General features: G+C 37.6%; 1 protein-coding gene across 3 annotated transcripts in view; it reads right to left on the bottom strand.

The window, feature by feature from the left end:
* jarid2a (jumonji and AT-rich interaction domain containing 2a) overlaps positions 1-19,912 on the bottom strand; it is a 51,748-nt gene that overhangs the window by 25,550 nt on the left and 6,286 nt on the right. For all 3 annotated transcript variants that reach the window (XM_067408869.1, XM_067408858.1, XM_067408848.1), the window contains exons 2-4: positions 12,849-12,972; positions 3,944-4,088; positions 2,944-3,113 (exon numbers count right to left, since the gene is read on the bottom strand). In XM_067408869.1, coding sequence (XP_067264970.1) covers positions 2,944-3,113; positions 3,944-4,088; positions 12,849-12,972 — 439 coding nt within the window. The remainder of the gene's footprint in view (positions 1-2,943; positions 3,114-3,943; positions 4,089-12,848; positions 12,973-19,912) is intronic.

Here is a 19,912-nt window from a genome sequence, read left to right on the forward strand (position 1 = left end):
AGGAGGAAAGACTCTCCAAAGATCACAGCTGGAGAATTGCAGAGATTAGTTGAGTCTTGAGTCTAAGAAAGCCTAAAAAAAATGATCAAACAGCACCTACATCCCCACAAGTTGTTCAGGAGGGTTTCAAGAAAAATCCTCTGCTCTCATCCAGAAACTATCTCCAGCATATTCAGTTGTCAGACACAACTGGAACTTCAAACGGGACCGGCTTCTATGGTCAGATGAAACTAAAAAAAGAGCCTTTTGGCAGCAAACCCACCAGATGGGTTTGGTGCACACATGGATAAAAAGTACCCCATGTCCACGGTTAAATATACTGCTGGATCTTTAATGTTGTGGGCCTATTTTTCTGCTGGTGGTCCTGGACATCTTGTTCAGATACATGGTGTCATGGATTCTATCAAATACCAACAGATAAAAAAGTCTGACCGCTTCTGCTAGAAATCCAATAATGGGCCGTGGTTGGATCTTCCATCAGGACAATGATCCAAAACAAACATCTAAACCAACACAAAAATGGGTCACTGAGCACAGAATGAAGCTTCTGCCATGGCCATCCCAGTCCCCTGACCTGAACCCTAAAGAAAATGAGTGGAGTGAACTGAAGAGAAGAAGCACCAGCATGGAGCTGGGAATCTGAAGGATCTGGAGAGATTCTGTATGGAGGAATTGTCTCTAATCTCTTCTCAGGCGTTCTCCAAACTCATCAGGCATTATAGGTGAAGACTCAAAGCTGTTATCTTGGCAAAAGGAGGTTGCAAAAAGTTTTGAATAAAAGGGTGCCAATAATTGTGGCCAACGTGTTTTGGAGAAAAACATTTATTTCATAATGTGAGTTCCCCCCACTTTCCATTATTTTCCTTAAATGAAAGGTTATAATTTTGTGAATTTTTTGAATGAAAGATCAAAAGGATAAACAATGCAGATTTATTTTCACAGCTGCTTTTGCTCATAATTACTAAGTGGAGGGCACTGTGGAGGGCACTGTATAATGAGTACAGAGTACACCTGATTTGGGTGTCATCATTTAGTAATGTATATAATATAAAAATAAAAATAATGCATATAATATAAAAATAAAATGATACAACTTTTGAACGATAGTAGTTTGGGGCTGGCATAATTTTTTATTTTCTTGAAATTACATTTATTGGATTAAAAACACAGTAAAAACAGTAATATTGTGAAATATTTTTACAATTTAAAATAACTATTTTCTATATTAAAATATTTTAAAATGTAATTCATTCCTGTGATGGCAAAGCTAAATTTACAGCAGCCACCCGATCCTTCAGAAATCATTCTAATATACTGATTTTATGTTCTTCTTATTATTAATGTTCAATTTTTTGTGAAACCATTTATTTGAAAGAGTAATCTTTTGTAACGTCCAATTGAAAGCATGTCTTAAAATAAATTATAAAAATGCAGTTTTGAACATGCTCAATTTTGAATCAGGTAATTTCACTGTTTTGTATTAGTTTAAGAAGGAGCTTTTAGAAGCAGACAGGAAAATAAAAAAAATAAAAGATTTCAAGTGCACATTGATAAGTGACATCTGTGCTTCCCCACTCATGAGAAACACCAGCCGCCAGTGCGTCTGACTTACGGCTTAAATCAGCCTTGACTTATGTGACACTACAAGCTCTGGTTATATTTAAAAAACTCCATGAACTGATCCACAATGCCACTCTCACATTTACGTTTGCTCTCAGTTCTAACCCAATAATGAAAAGAGGTTTGATATGATGACAGGGACGAATGGAGACTGGGAAAAGATGTTCTCATTTACATTCTTTATGTTTGAAAATCCATTAACCCACTTTGCCCTCAGCCAAAGAGTCCATGGCAAATCCAATCAGTCTGTTCCCTGTCTTTACACAGCCATATGCAAGAAAGAAGAGAGATGAAGAAAAGTCAACTGTTTTCAAAGAAGCCTGAGAAATGTGAGTGGGAAGGGAGAGAGAATAAGAGAAAGTATGACGTTAACTCAATTTGTGTCCCCTATGTTTGTTTTGCCAGTAAAGATGAGATGAAAAATATGATGAAGGACTGCAGCAGAATTTAGCTGTCACAAATCCAGACTGCAGTGATTCCATCATTGTTTACATGCACAAATTTACATCAGCCATTTCATTTTTATGTCTTTTTTATTTTTCAGTTTTAGTAATTTTAGTACTTATTATTTTAATTCAGTTAGTTTCCTTTTCCAAGGCTATATTTTTCATATCTATTTTTTTAACTTTGTGTATTTCATCTAATATTTATATTTTAATTTTATTTCAGTTGTATTTCAATTAATGAAAACAATTTTTAATAGTTTTAGTTAACAATAACTGCACTGGTCAAAACCAGAGAGAAACTGATTTCAAAATGTTATGTTTTTGGGTTTTTTTTATTAACATTTTATTATACATATTTACTGATTCTCTGTCTTATAACATCTTCAACATTCATATGCAACCCATCTTAGGCTAAAATGACCTGGAATATTCTGTTTCCGTAACAGATCAGGTCAACACCATGCTCTTTAAAAAAAAAAAAAAAAAACTTCTCCCTATGAACTTGAATAGTATAACAGCTCCGCCCACACTGAAATCCCATTGGACCAAAATTCCACCCCACATGAATATTAAACATGCAACATGGACAAGAAGAAATCCCTCATCTACTTAAACATTGTCACCTTTGACTTGCTTACCAGAAGGGATAAAATTGAATTGAAAATGTACACTGGGAGATCAGCCAAGACACAAACACTGTAAATAACATCAGCACACACAAGAGAGTCACACAAATGTTTGCCAGCAATAACTGAGACTCCCATGTGAGAGGTGAATGTGTGCTGCCCAGAGGCAAAGAATTATGGAGTCTGTAAACATTTTAAGAGTTGGAGTAAGAAAATGAAGACATACAAAGATAGAAGGAAAGCAGACCCACCTCTTAGACAGAGGAAAGTGAGGAAGTCTTCAGTTTTGGGTTTGCGTCTTGTGAGATGGTTGAGCAGGGCGGCTGGGCTTGGGGGCATGGCCTCCAGCACTTTCAGCGGTGTGGTGTTGGGAGAACAGGGATGAGACTGAGCAAACTTCCGCTGAGCCTGCAGTCTTGGCCTGGTATGAGAAACAGGGAATTAGGGAATGTAAAGGATTAGTTCTTTTAGAAATTAAAATTCTTATTCTTCATTTATTCATTATGCAAGTTTGAAGCCTTTTATTGGTCGTTCTTCTCTAAGCAATTACATGAATGCAGATCAAGCTTTCTTTTTCCTTTGTATGTTACACTAAAGAAAGTCATGTGTGTCTTGAACAATATGAGAATAAATGATTGAAGTTCAGTTCAAGCTCTTTTTTTTTGTAAAGATACTTTTTAACTTGATGACTCATGTTATAGTGATAAACTTGTTCACAAACCAGATTTTTGAAATCGATAAGAGGAAAAACGCAAACATAGAGATCTGAATTGGTAGGAAAAGAGATGCTAATCTAAGCCTATAGAAAACCTGTGGAGGGAAGCAGTTTGGTCTGACATATAAAAGCTCAGCAAAAAGTTTGACTATGTAAGTCATTTTTAATTGGCCAACAGCATATTTGGACAACAACATATAACAGTTTTGATGCTTGTTCCCAGCACTGGATATTCCCACCAGGCTTAGCTATCAAGACGTCCAAGTTTGACCAGCTACACCAGTTAAGTTTTGCTGGTGAACAGTGTGGATCAGCCTAGAATGTAACTTTATACTGTATCTCTTTGGCAATGAAAGTTATAGAGGGGTGCCATTTCATTTAAATTAAACCCTGAGCCATTGCCTAATCTGATATATTCCCGCCCAGTTCAATCATGATATATTCATCCATGAAACCACATTTCATCCATGCACTAACTTAAAATGACATAGAACCACAGTGTACTGTGCTGGAAATCTCACAGAGAAAAGGCTCACCTCTTCCTGACAGGCCCTTCAATTGAGTACTCATGGCTGCAGTCTTTGCTCTGAACTGCATGTTGTGTCCTGTCTGACTTACAGCTTCCAGCAAACAGCCCAGATTTAGTTCCCGAACCATTCAAATGACCATTTGCAAAGGAGCCTGGGAAAGGAGGTGTGGTTCAAGTTTAAGTAATAGACATATACACATAAAAACAGAAGAAAACTATTTCCTCAATCCTATTATTTCTAATATTTCTATTACATTTTCCTGTTGACAAATGAAATAAACAAATCTAAAGGGCGTAGCATCCACAGCAACTCTTCAGTGCCTCTGAAATGGAGAAGAGGTTTAAAACAGGATTTTTCCAATCATTCAGTCTGCAGAACACAAGTGGACACTCAGACTAAGTGCACACTCAGAATAAACTGACAGGAAGTAGGGAAAATTACAGTGCCTACAGTGTCCTGTTACAATTATCCAAAGTTTCAGTCATGTTAAGTAGCCAAAAATGTAGTCTATGAACAAAAAATACAATATGTGCAGTTATTGTTTTCCTCTTCCCTCATACAAAATTGAGAATAATAACAGCAGATCTATCTAAGTGTATGGGGCCTATGAGAAACATGAATAAATTAATTCTGGAAATCTAGATGTAAAAGTTACTATTAGTTCACAAGATGTGACCTTTACAATGCAATAATCATGCCCATGAATAACATAACAGTTTAAAAGACACAAACGTCTTTTAAATTAATTTATATTTATTTCCATAATAAAGATTGCAACAGACATTTAGGATATCAATAATATTGTATTGATGATATATAATTTTATTCAGTATGATATTAAATTGTGTGGGCTGTGTGTAAGATTTACTGTATGTGTCAGCAAAGGTTGCAAGCAAGACAAGGAGATGAGCAGGATTCGGTCGCAGCAGTTTTAGATTTTAAACATGAAACTAAAACAAATTACTTGGGTTACTAGAAAAAAAAAAACAGGAATAGAACAACCAATATAATCTGACAAGAAAAGACAATGAACTAAAAGAGACACAGAGCTTTAATACATAGATAAACCATTCAATGGAATGAACAACGGGTGTAGCTGGTAATCAAATCAATGAAAAACCACAGGAATTAAACACATGCAAAACCCACCCAAAACACAAACAATACCTGATCACCCATAACATCTCCCCCCATCAAGAAGGCACGGTCTCCCGTCTTATTTACAACAAACAAAATAAACAAAGTCCAAAAAGGAGGATGGGAGGGAATTATAGGTGGGGAATGTAGAGCAGGCACAAGGGATGAACACAGGAGTCAGAGTAGAGAAGACAACAGGAGGAGCCAGGGAGAAAACAACAGTGGCAGAAGCCAGGGAGGAGTCAACGGTCAGAAAGCCAGGGCTGAATCCCCAGCAGGAATCCTACGACAAAAACCCAAGGTGGAGTCGAGGGAGGTAGGAGCCATGGTGGAGACTTGCCAGGTGAAACCAGCGGAATGACTGTCTGAGACAAGGCTGATGGTGATGGAGACCTAGGCAGAGCTGAAGAGCTAATGAGACCGGGTGACCAAAGAGACCAAGGTGAAGCCATGGGTGCCAGAGAACTGAGGCAGAGCCGGTGCACCCGAGGACTGAGGTGAAGCCAGAGGAAAGGAGGAGCCGGGTGAAGCCAAATGGGTGGAGAAACGAGTCAACGACGAAGGTTCCTAACTCAATTGTGATGGCACGGTGACAACTGACCAAGGCAGAGCCAGAGGGACAAGGAAGCCTGGTGGAGCCGTAGAGATGACAGTCCCAGGTGGAGCCGAGGGGACGAGGAGCCACACTGGAGCCAACAGGTTGATAGGTGGAGGTGGAGTGATGGGCTTGGAGGTTATAGGTGGAGAAAAAAGGGTTGACAGTCCAGGGTGACAAACTATAAGCGCAAGGTGGATCCACAAAGCACCATGCAGGCAACGTAGGAGACGACGAAGAGCTGAAGGACAGGGGGTTCATAAACTGCCTTACTGTTGCCTGGCAAGGCCAGCCTGATATATCTTCTACAAGATATATCAGTCTGGTCAGCCCGCCCTCCTTCGCGATTCGAGTCAACTCCAAACTCTAGTGCGCAAAAGTCCCTTCGATATCAACAAAGATTGCGCACGGGAGACCCGAGAGTTTGTTCTATTCAGCCGTGAATTCAGTTTTAAATGACCAAAAACACATTAATTATTTACTTTCTGTTGACTCTCTTGTCTCTTTGCTAACTTCATATCCGCCCTTCTCTGATTGGTTTACTCCGCTTCCTGTTTGCTCGGTTTTGCTCCGCCCTAGAAATCGAATTGATTCAATGGCCGACCAGACTCATCCGCTGGTACAGTGGTGAGGCTGGATTTTCCAGGCAAGCCTTACTGGCCGATACAGGGTAGGCAGACTTCTCAGGAACGGCTTTCTAGGCCAACGCGGAACAGGCAGAATTCTCAGGAATAGCTCTCTAGGCAGACTTGGAACAGGCAGAGGCCGTGGGAGTGGGAGGCAGGGCGGGAACATCAAAGACAACAATAGCGCAGTGCTGGGTGATGAAACAGTCAGCGCATGGCTACGAAATTGTGCCCTCTTTATATTTCTCAAACTACGTAAGGGGTGCTGAGTACAGTGCACTTGTATCTGCTATAGTTGCAGGGACACTCCATCCTCTTGTATTCCACAAATATATACACAGGCAAGGACACTGTTGCCAGCTCAAGCACCTGGTCAGACTTTACGTTTGGCTCAGGTATTATTGATCTTCGGCTCAGGTATTACCTCTGGCGCTGGGATCCTCCTCTCTCTTGCCAACAGTGAAGGGGTTCCATTTTGAAGTAGCACCCAATCAATGAATTCCTGGATTCAAACCCGCCCAGGAAAAAATGCAGAGGTTGTTGTCATTGCAATGAACAAAGGAACTAGATCTACAACCTCTGCAAATGTACCTTGAGGGAAAGATCCCCCTGGGAGAGGAGAAGGATCCAAACTGCTTCTAGATCCATATATTCCGGTCTGTTATTCTGTCACACTGTGGTTGCAGCAGGAATTATGAAAAAAGAGCAGTATCTATGTGCAGCAGATTTTAATAATAACTCAATAACAATACTTGGGCACCTAGACAATCAAAAAGAACAACCACAAACATAGACAATAATGGACAAAGGGCAACTGAAACTGAGGGCTATATATACAGAGAAACACTAGGGACTAAACGATATAATTAACTAGAAACAGGTGTAACACAAGGGCAAATCAAACATTATGGCAACAGAAGAACAGAGACAAAGGAATCTGATCTGGGAAGAGTGCAAAACTAACAGGATAACAACTCAAACAATGAACAACCACTGGTAACAAACAGGGTAATGAAACAAGCAGGAAAACTAGAACCTGAGAAAGGAATCATGAGCAAAACATGAACATAACCCTAACAGTATGTTTTATATTATTTAATTTTTTATATTACATAAATATATACTGCATTATATATATTTTATATTTAAATAAACATTAATATATAGGGGGTGTAACAATATATCGTGTCACAATATATCGCAATACAAAAATGCAACATCATATTATGGATAGTGTTGTGCATAGTTCACCCAAAATGAAAATGACTGTGTGAAACCCCAGTGAAATAATGCAGTGGGGGACTATTTGTGGGTCCTGGTAATACCAAATGTCTTATGTTACCAGTAAAAAGTGGCCTACATTATTTAAAATATATCTAGTCAGTGACAGAGTGCAAACGTATACATATAAAATAAATCTGTTTAAGCGTTAGAATCATGAATATTTTTATTCTGGTGTCACCATTGTCCTGTGCATTTGGTTACCAGCACCAAGTCCAAGCCTATTCATTTCCACCCCCAATGTAATACCAAATTTAGCATTTTAATCAACAGTACATTTTTTGTTAGCCTTTTACCATATATCTTGCCAATTACATGGCAGCAACTCAATGTATTTATGCATGTAGACATAGTCAAGATGATCTACTGAGCATCAAAAGGGTGTAGAAAGGTTAATTTAAATCACTTTGAACATGGCATGGTTGTTGGTGCCAGATTGGCTGGTCAGAGTATTTCAGAAACTACTGGGATTTTCACGCACAACCCTCTCTAGGGTTTACAGAGAATTATCCAAACAAGAGAAAATATTCAGTGAGAGGCAATTGTGGGTGAAAATGCCTTGTTGATGCCAGTCAGAGGACAGAGGCCAGAAATCAGAGGACAATGGCTAGACTGGTTCGAGCAGATAGAAAGGCAACAGTAACTCAAATAACCACTTGTTACAACAGAGGTCTGCAGAAGAGCATCTCTGAATGTACAACATGTCAAACCTTTAAACAGATGGGCTACAGCAGCAGAACACTACACCTGTCAACTAAGAACAGTAAACTGAGGCTACAATTCAAATGGACTCAGCAAAATTGGGAAATAGAAGATTGGAAAAACGTTGCATGGTCTGATGAGTCTCGATTTCTGCTGCGACCAGTTGAGCATCAGAAAGTAAGTACGAATTTGGCAGTGTATATACAGTGCCCTCCAGTAAAGACAAAATTGCTCTGTTAGTTGTGGTGTCAAGACATCTATAAATATGATTAAAAGATGAATATGAGGCAGAAGTACAGAATGTCACATTTTATTATTGGCTGTTTCAGCACAAAATGTTGTACCAACTAAGGAGTACTAGTTTTACCAACTAGAAGTACAGCACTTTAAGAGTTTCATCCCTCTGCCTAATGTGGGCATAAGTATTGGGACGGTTTAACTTAAAGTGTAAAAGTGTAAAAGCTAATATTTAATTGTAAATCTCTTGCAAGAAATCACAGGAGTGAGTCTGTGACCCATACACATCACCAGACTCTTGGTTTCATACTTTGAAATCCTTTTCAAGGCCTTTACTGAAGCCATTTTCAACGGTTGCTTGTTTTATGGAGTTTCTGCTTTAGTCTCCTCTTCAGCTGGTGAAATGCTTGTTCAATAGGATTTAAATCTGGAGACTGACTTGGCCAATCTAAGACCCAAAATTTCTTTACCATGATAATCTTGATTGAGTTGGCAGTACTGGTGTCTTGGGTCATTGTCCTGTTGCCTTATGAAGCACTTCCCAGTAAATCTGGTGGCATTTTCGTGAACATTGGTAGGCAAGATTCTTTTGTACACTTTTGAATTCATTGTCCTGCAGCCATCATTGAATAAGTCATCAATAAAATGAGTGAGCCTGTTCAGAGGCAGACATGCATCCACATGACATGACACTACCTCCACCATGCTTTCCAGATGAGGTTGTATGCCTTGGATCATTTGTACTTTTTGCTTTCCCATTTTGATGAAGGTTAATCTTTGTCTCATCTGTCCATAAAACTCTGTTCTAAAACTCTACTGGCTCATCTCTGTGTGTTTTTGCAAATTCAAATAGGCTTTCTTATTTTTGCTACTGATCAGATATGTGATTTTGCTGTATATCCTCTGTAATTCTGTTGGTGAAGTGTCCTGCGAACAGCAGATTGTGAGACCATCATCACCCCAGCTTTCTGGAGGTTGCTGGTGATTTTACTGACAGTTATATTTCAGTTATCATTTGTCTAACATCAACTGCTGTTGATTTTCTCAGCTGACCTGGTCGTCGTCGATTGGTGAAGCTTGCCAGTGGTATCTGTCTTTTTCAGGACATTCCAAACTGGACATTCCAAGTCAGTCTCCAGATTTAAATCCTATTGAACAAGCATTTCATCAGCTGAAGAGGAGACTAAAGGCAGAAACTCCCCAAAACAAGCAACCATTGAAAATGGCTGCATTAAAGGCCTGAAAAAGCATTTCAAAGTGTGAAACCAAGAGTCTGGTGATGTGTGTGGGTCACAGACTTGCTCCTGTGATTGCTTGCAAGGATTTACAATTAAATATTAGCTTTTACACTTTTACATTTGCTTTAAGTTAAACCATCCCAATACTTATACCCACATTAGGCAGAGGGATGAAACTCTAAAAGTACTGTACTTCTTAGTTAAAATGTGACATTCTATACTTCTGCCTCATATTAATCTTTAAATCATATTTATAGATATCTTGACACCACAGCTAACAGAGCAATTTTGACTTTACTGTTCCAATACTTATTGAGGGCACTATATATTATACAGTGCCCTCCACAATTATTGGCACCCTTAGTAATTATGAGCAAACGCAGCTGTGAAAATAAATCTGCATTGCTTATCCCTTTGATCTTTCATTCAAAAAATTATAACCTTTCATTGAAGTAAAATAATTGAAAGTGGGGGGAACTCACATTATGAAATAAATGTTTTTCTCCAAAACACGTTGGCCACAATTATTAGCACCCTTTTATTCAAAACTTTTTTGCAACCTCCTTTTGCCAAGATAACAGCTCTGAGTCTTCACCTATAATGCCTGATGAGTTTGGAGAACGCCTGACAAGAGATCAGAGACCATTCCTTCATGCAGAATCTCTCCAGATCCTTCAGATTCCAACTCTTCCAGTGCTTCTTCTCTTCAGTTCACTCCACTCATTTTCTTTAGGGTTCAGGTCAGGGGACTGGGATGGCCATGGCAGAAGCTTCATTTTGTGCTCAGTGACCCATTTTTGTGTTGGATTTGAGGTTTGTTTTGGATCATTGTCCTGATGGAAGATCCAACCACGGCCCATTATTGGATTTCTAGCAGAAGCGGTCAGACTTTTTTATCTGTTGGTATTTGATAGAATCCATGATACCATGTATCTGAACAAGATGTCCAGGACCACCAGCAGAAAAATAGGCCCACAACATTAAAGATCCAGCAGTATATTTAACCGTGGACATGGGGTACTTTTTATCCATGTGTGCACCAAACCCATCTGGTGGGTTTGCTGCCAAAAAGCTCTTTTCTTAGTTTCATCTGACCATAGAAGCCGGTCCCGTTTGAAGTTCCAGTTGTGTCTGACAACTGAATATGCTGGAGATAGTTTCTGGATGACAGCAGAGGATTTTTCTTGAAACCCTCCTGAACAACTTGTGGGGATGTAGGTGCTGTTTGATCATTTGTTTTAGGCTTTCTTAGACTCAAGACTCAACTAATCTCTGCAATTCTCCATCTGTGATCCTTGGAGAGTCTTTGGCCACTCAAACTCTCCTCTTCACTTCACATTAGGACAATTCAGACACTCGTCCTCTTCCAGGCAGATTTGTAACATCTTTAGTTGATTGGAACTTCTTAATTATTGCCCTGATAGTGGAAATGGGGACTTTCAATGCTTTTTTTCCTACAGCCACTTTCTATTTTGTGAAGCTCAACAATCTTTTGCTGCACATCAGAACTATATTCTTTGGTTTTACTCATTGTGATGAATGATTAAGGAAATTTGGCATTTGTGTTTCCTCATGTTTATTCTCCTGTGGAACAGGAAGTCATGGCTGGACAATTTCATGTTCATGATCACCCTGGTGTGCTAAAAATTTAAATATGAATGGGAATATACTTCAGAGATATTTTACTCATAAGAATTTCTAGGGGTGCCAATAATTGTGGCCAACATGTATTGGAGAAAAACATTTATTTCATAATGTGAGTTTCCCCCCACTTTCAACTGTTTTCCTTCAATGAAAGGTTAGAATTTTGTGAATTTTTTGAATGAAAGATCAAAAGGATAAACAATGCAGATTTATTTTCACAGACGCCTTTGCTCATAATTACTAAGGGTGCCAATAATTGTGGAGGGCACTGTATATATATATATATATTTCTCCAAAGTATTATGAAAGTATGCAAATTGATATTTTACTTATTTGCAAAAGTGAATGCAGAATGCAGCAACTAACCGCACAGGATAACGTATCACATGTTAGAATTTTTTTAATTCTGAAGGATGCCTTTTAATCGCAGAGAATGCACAAGAGTCTCTGAAATGCAATGTGATGCTTTTGATTACAAACCAATTCCAAAAGAATTATTGGAAGCATATAAAGTAGTTAGCTTATGAGGTGTTCTGTTAATGCCCTTGACATTCTCTGCGAGATGATGCACTGCACCATACACAGCCAGGCAGGTCACTAAGTTCACCCCATTAGAGTGCAGCGATTTGAGAGCAGTGAGAGCGCTTTGCAGCCCTGGCACATGAAACCCATACAGAAAGGGCATTATTCAGGGGATAATTTACTTTGCTCACACATTTTCATTGCAATCATGGCAGAACAATAATATTCCTAATGGACCATTGAGAGGCTGAGGAAATAAAGAAAAGTCCCACAGTGCCATGTGTCCCCCTGAGTGTCACAGCTGGCTGCATACACATGATCTCAGCATCTAAGGCAAAATAATTCATCAAATACCAATGCACCTTTAAAATACCACATCGAATTGTACGTTTCAGCGTATTTTGGTAAGTAGAAATGTCAAGTTAATTATGTACTTTTAATTTGAGCCTGTAAATTGATCAAAATTAATGAATAACCATAATTTCATAAATAGGCAATCTTTTTAATTATTCATAATAAAAATATCTTAGCAAACATAAAACTGGCTTTGGCAATGCCAAAAAGCATAGAACATCTTCTGCACAGGATATGAGTATATAAATATGACAAAGTTGAAGGCTTGGCTCATGAATATTAACAAACTAATATGCATGGATGTGCTAGAAAGATTACCTAGCAATGTCAGCATGAAGTTAATTAATATTCATGTGTTCAGTCTTTGCCATATGGTGACATCACAACCTATCCTTCATCTTAAAACTCATTCTAGTGCCTATGATATTCTCAACATATTATTCTCTAAATGGGTTCAGAATGTTCAGATGTTGACAGTCACAGAAGTGAGTTCTTTGCTGCAGCTGTTCTAAAGGTCAGTATCCGTCTGTAGTCTAGATGCTGAAAGCACTGCTCTAGAAAAGATGAATACTCACCATTAACTATTCCAGTGCCATTCTCCACTTTGCTCTTCTGAGCAGTCTTAAACTCTTTAAGTGAGAGGTAGAGCACCCGGCGGACCACTCTCTCTTCCGACCATGGGATCCCATCGTTATCATCCTGCAGAAAGGAAAGAGTTCTTTTTAGAGCTCTAAAAAAAAAATGAAACTGATGACCTAAAGTTACATAATATGAAAAATAAACAGCTTTTTAAATAAGATTAATTAGTCAAACAATTGGAAAACCGGCATGATTTCATTATGTCAAACAAATGAAATGACAAACACTGAGCGAGGATGAGAAAGAAAAAAACACAGCAAAGCTATACAGACAGAGGACTGTGCTAAAAATAGTGGAGTTGGCAGCAGTTTCTCAATCCCAGCACATGTCAGAAAGCCTTTTATTACTGAATGCTCCAAAAGCAATCACAACAAATGCTCTCGATGTTAGCATAACATTTATTCCCCATAGATTACCTAATGTGCTGTAGTAAGACATATCTGTACTAGGTAGCTGAATGACCTCACTGTTCTTCACATTTCTCTCAAAGCCTCAAAACAAGTCTTTCATCCAATAATGTGATCTCTTATAAATGGTTAAATCTCATAACAGCTCATTGCTTTGGCCTTATGCCTTCACCATAAATGGGGTAACAAGCCAAGCTTGTTCTCAATCATGTGCCCTAGTGTTGCACTGTCACTAAATGACCCACCAACAGGCTATTCACATGGGTAACAATACAATGGTTCAGGGGGTTTTAAAGTTAGCATGAAACAGAAGTTGTGATACTCTGTTCTTTCCTATTGTGATGTATATGTATCTGAGTGAAACAGCTTCTCAAACAAGATGCACAGATAAATAATTTATAATAAATGTTACAATATACCATAAAAAAAATGTCTGTAAAAAAGAACTGTCAATTTTGAATTAATTCATGGTGACTTTAATGCCAAAGATCCCTAATTATATTTTGAACATACTGATGTGAAAAATCTGCTTCTTTTAGCTAAATTTTGCATTCATAAATCTAAATTTGGAGAAAATAAGCCTTTGTTTTTAATTTTGAAATCAGAATTAATCAATACTTAAATACAGTGTTTTGTTTAAAAAAATAAGAAAGCTATAAAATGTGCTTCTATTTGTAAACATTTTCATATTATTTAACTTTTATTTCTTTTTTTTTTCTAAATTTGACTGGTATACTTTATTGTTGTTAATGAAGTTTATTTAATGTACCCCCTGACTGTAATTGTAATTTGTTAAAACAAAAGTTTAATATAAAAAAAATAATATTAAGGATGTGCAAATTTTTCTTATTTTGTTCATAGATTTTTCCATTTAGTATTGCCCTTCAGAAGCTACTGTATGAAGCAGTGAGAATACTTTTTGTGCACAAAAAACAAACAAAAATAATGACTTCTCAAACAATTTCTTCTCTTCCCTGTCAGTCTCCTACACTGTTTACGTTGTATAGACATTGCAGCGTAGACAGTTTGGTTTTTTTCACAAAAAGTATTCTCATTGCTTCATAACATTGAACCACTGTAGTCATATTGACTATTTTAACGATGTCTTTACTACCTTTCTGGGCCTTGAACGTGGTAATAACGTTTCAGTATTATCAGGGGCCAAAACGCTCACGGATTTTATCAAAAATACCTTAATTTGTGTTCAGAAGATAAACTAAGGTCTTACAGGTTTGGAACGACATGAAGGTGAGTTATTAATGACAGATTTTTCATTTTTGGGTGAACTAACCATTTAAAAAGTTTACATCTCCTGGCATATTAATACATTGTGTTGCCTTCATGAGTATCAGTGAATGTTTTCACCTTTTGTAATAGTCCTTCCATTGTCATCAGTGTGGAAAAGAATCATACAGTCACTGTTGGAAAGGGTATTCAAAAATGCAGAAGATGCTTGAAAACTTTGAACTGGTTAATGTGTGTAAAATATTATGATGTCTTATGGACTATAGCATGACAGGCAAATCAGTGCAATCAGCATAAGAGCACCATGCTTTCATGAAGCCAGATTTGATTGTTATCACTATAAACGTGACTTATTTTAGCAAACTGATCCTGAGAGCAAGATTCGTAATCATTTTGCCCTCCCCCCAGTGACAGCAATGTGAAATACTTGAGATGATTAGGACGATGTGAAGTGCTTGACCCCAGCTTAGGGCCTCCTCATGGCACACGAAGAAAGTGGCACTCGCTAGGGAACTTCTAGTCACCATGGAGACGGTCTTCCACAGGTCTATTGTGGCGGTCATGTGAAAGTCCCTGTCAGGGTGAACTCAAAACGATATGACATTTCACGAGCGAGGGCCAAACTGTATTATTTATGAGATTATGCAAGTAAGGTCCCACAAAAAGAGACACTAGAAAGTGGAAGTCAATATCAATAGACTGCCAGACAGGGAAGGAAAGGCTTCTCTTATAATACAAAACCCCTTTTCATCTTAACTAAACATTGTGGTTTAAACAGTGCACAAGCAACAGGACACTACGCAACACGATACTACGCATCAATAATTATAATTTAAAAAATATAAAGTCAGTCAGGCAGTTATGGAGGAAAAACTGATGATTACATATATACATTCACTGCCCTGCCAAAAAAGTTGCTGTTTGGATTTTAATAGGCAAATACTTAAAGTGTCTATGGTTGGATCATTATTACAATGATTATTATTTTTTTAGCATGTTATATGTTTGGCAACGGTTCTTTTAACCCTAAAAGTTGGAGTGTGTAGCTTTTCATTTCTTTAACAACCATGTATTAAAGGTGGCCAAGAATGCTTTTTCACAAGATGTAATATAAGTCTAAGGTGTCTCCTGAATGTGTCTGTGAAGTTTCAGCTCAAAATACCCCATAGATTTTTTTAAATAATTTTTTTTAACTGCCTATTTTGGGGCATCATTAACTATACACTGATTTTAGCAGCGCGCTGCCCCTTTAATTCGCCTGCTCCCTGCCACATGAGCTCTCGACTATATTACAGTGCATTTACAAAGTTCACACAGCTAATATAACCCTCAAATGGATCTTTACAAGATGTTCGTCATGCATGCTGTATGCATGCTTCGAATTATGTGAGTAAAGTATTTATTTTGATGTTTACGTTTGATTCTGAATGAATTTGAGACTATGCTCCATGGCTAATGGCTAATGCTACACTGTTGGAGAGATTTATAAAGAATGAAGTTGTGTTTATGAATTATACAGACTGCAAGTGTTTAAAAATGAAAATAGAGATGCTCTTTTCTCCTTGAATATAGTAATAAACGATGGTAACTTTAACCACATTTAACAGTACATTAGCAACATGCTAACGAAACATTTAGAAAGACAATTTACAAATATCACTAAAAATATCATGCTATCATGGATCATTATTGCTTCATCTGCCATTTTTCGCGGTTGTTCTTGCTGGCTTACCTTGTCTGTGCACAGATCCAGACGTTAATACCTGCCTTTCCTTGTCTAATGCCTTGAACATGGGCTGGCATATATGCAAATATTGGGGGCGTACATATTAATGATCCCGACTGTTACGTAACAGTCAGTGTTATGTTGAGATCTGCGTGTTTTCCGGAAGTCTTTTAAACAAATGAGATTTATATAAGAAGGAGGAAGCAATGGGGTTTGAAACTCAATGTATGTCTTTTCCATGTACTGAACTCTTGTTATTTAACTATGCCGAGGTAAATTCAAATTTTGATTCTAGGGCACCTTTAAGATATATCATGACCATATTCCAAGATGACAATGTCAAGATTCATCAGGCTCAAATTGTGAAAGAATTGTTTGGAGGGAGCATGAAGAATCATTTTCACACATGAATTGGCACTGACCTTAACCTCAGTGTAAGTTTTTGGGATGTGCTGGAGGAGACTTTACAGAGTGCTCACCTCTTGCATTGTAAATACAAGATCTTGACCAAAAAATCATCTCGATGGAAATAAGTGTTGTGATGTTATTTCCATTAAGAGGTGCATCAATTTTTGGTCAAGATCTTTATACATAAATAAAATATAAATATATATATATAATGTTCATATTTATATATTCGCTCTGAAATGGCTTTAAACTGTGATTTTCATCATGATTGATGATTCAAATCTATATCCCACAAGAGTTACAGCACAAAGCCTGTGCATGTCGTCTCGGGTGCAGCAAAGAAGAGGAAGAGGATCTAATCACAGCAGAATAAAGGTCTATTAAACAAAAACTCAAAACACTCAGAAAACATAGAAACAGAACAACCGGTATAACATGACATAGAACGGACAACTGAACAAAGGAAACTGAGGACTTAAATACACAGAGGGTATACGAGGAGCAACAGGTGAACTTATTTAGTGAATAACTGGCACACACAAGGAAACTAGGTCAACCTACAAATGCAGGGAACAGGAACAGAACCAAAACACAATGAAACCAAGCAGAACAAAACATAATCCTGACAGTGGATTTATGGCCAATTTCAGTGTTTTTATGCCAGCGCAAGGTGCATTGCCAATTCCAGAATAAAATTTGCTTGCTTGATGCTTGGAAATTGACAGTTAAGTGAATCATTATAGGATATCCTGGTCCATTATTTGATCAAGGAGCGCTGACACACCTCATAAAAGAAATACAATAATATAATTCCACTATTTTCACTAAACATGCCTGTTGTGTTGCACTAATATACAGTATAGAATTTTCCAATTAAGGTAAGATCTAATATTAAAACAATAATCACAGATGGTGCATGAGCTCAATATCTCCAAAATCAATTAAACACAAGATTCATGTTGCTCATTTAACGGTCATAATCAGTTCCTCTGTGAAAACGACCTCATGTGCATCCTCCTTTTAACCACATCAGTTTGCTATTTGTGTCAGCGTATGTAGCTCCAGGCAGCTCTTACAATTACACTAGCATCTCTCACCACACACATCTCTAAGTCATGTGCTGGTTTTTATTACACTACCAGCAACCTTGTCAATTATTGATAAAGGTGTATTGTGTCTGAACTCGTGAGGATAAGTCTGTCACCATAAGCACAAAGCAGATCTTTCATGACAGCAACATATATCAGTTGAATTAAAGGACTTCATTTGTTTACATTTGGACTCCATAATCCAAAGATCAAGTGAGGCATCAGAACAACAACAAAGAGCAAAAAGCAAACAACAGAGGACAAAGTCAGAGGAATAATGGCAGAATAATAGGGTGAAGACTGAGGCCTGTTTAATTCTAGTGTGTGGGTTTGATTTGCATACAGATAACTTGTCAAACGCTTTTATTGAACATGATGGATTTAATGAGTAATTGCTCCCTTATGGATTGCACACACTTGAATCCAAAAGCAACTAGTGTTACAATCAGGAAAATTACTGAAAACGCTGTAAACTTTACCTAAAGTTTAACACAGACATTGATTCAGACAGAGCATTAGTTGGGTCTGCGAGCGCTGCTTCACACAGATCAAATTTAAACAGGGCAGCAGGAGCAGACGGGCTCAGGGCCAGCCTGCCAACACATTGAATCTGACCTTGTTTACCCATCTGTCTCAGACCGGTCACTGGTCACTCATACACACACACACAGCTGACTACTACTAATGTTAACAAAAGCAAGCTGGCATAAAAAAAAAATAAAAATGGATCTATTATTTACCCAGGACCAACAACCTGACGTTAAACCAACATCGACTGGCCTATCACCACGGTACACGTAGGTGTTCCGATTGTAAATGATGACTGGCTATGCTCTTAAGAAAATTTCACTCAGATAAGCTTCTCAAATAAGCCATTTAACAGCACTCAATGTCACACCTACTCCATTGACAACATGAAAGCTTTCCATTTCTAAAAAGCTACACCAACTGGAAATAAATAGCTTACCTCACAAATAAGCAAAACTGTTCCAACTCTACACAGGGGTGCATGATATATCTGCCCTATATTGGTTATCAATTTTTACCCATAGATATTGGTTATTTATCATCAATATTGGATATTTAAATGTTGCTGTATATTTTAAATTGTAAGTGACATTTGCTATCATCTAGAACCAAGGCCATAACCACCATAGGCATTGAGGGGCCTAATAAATCCCCCTCCCTAATAAATTGAGATTTCTTAAAGAGTTAGTTCACCCAAAAATGAAAATTATTGTCATTTATTACTCACCCTAATGTCATTCCACACCCGTAAAACCTTCGTTCATCTTCGGAACACAAATTAAGATATTTTTGATAAAAACGGTTGGCTCAGTGAGGCCTCAATTGCCAGCGAGATAATTAACACTTTCAGTGCTCAGAAAGCTACTAACAACATATTTAAAACAGTTCATGCGAGTACTTTTTGTGCGCCAAAAAATGACTTTTTAACAATATCTAGTGATGGCCGATTTCAAAACACTGCATCATGAAGCTTCAAAGCTTTACGAATCTTTTGTTTCGAATCAGTGGTTCGAAAACGTTTTACGGGTTTGGAACGACATGAGGATAAGTAATAAATGACATAATTTTCATTTTTGGGTGAACTAACCCTTTAATGCTGCTCTCCATTATGCACCGCTCTGTTTGTTGTTAGGATGACAGACAGTTTAAAAGGTTAAATTTTTATGCTGGCCTCAGTGGTCTAACAGCACTCGTCAATATCAAAATGATGGCCAATCAGATCAAAGAAGGCGGGGCTTACTATTCACTGAAGATAAGTGTGAATTCCAACACAACGCTTTTAGTTTTTACAGTAAAAGAGTGCATGCATGGTAAGTAGTTAAACATTTAATATTTGACAACTGTATTATGATGGATGTTTAACAACCCACAGTAACATACAGTGATGCAAAATACTCAACTTTTTCATGGAATTCCTCCATTTTGAATTAAAAATATGCGATCATTTAAATGATCTCATGCACAACTGAATGTGATGAAACAAGAAAATATTTTTTTTTTTACATTTTTGACATATTCGACATACAAACGAGTGAATGTGTGCATATTTTAAATAAATAATTATTCACAAAGAGTTTAAATGGACTACTTCACAACTA

This window comes from Chanodichthys erythropterus, chromosome 2 (assembly GCF_024489055.1).
Source record: "Chanodichthys erythropterus isolate Z2021 chromosome 2, ASM2448905v1, whole genome shotgun sequence".
NCBI classification, from domain to species: domain Eukaryota; kingdom Metazoa; phylum Chordata; class Actinopteri; order Cypriniformes; family Xenocyprididae; genus Chanodichthys; species Chanodichthys erythropterus.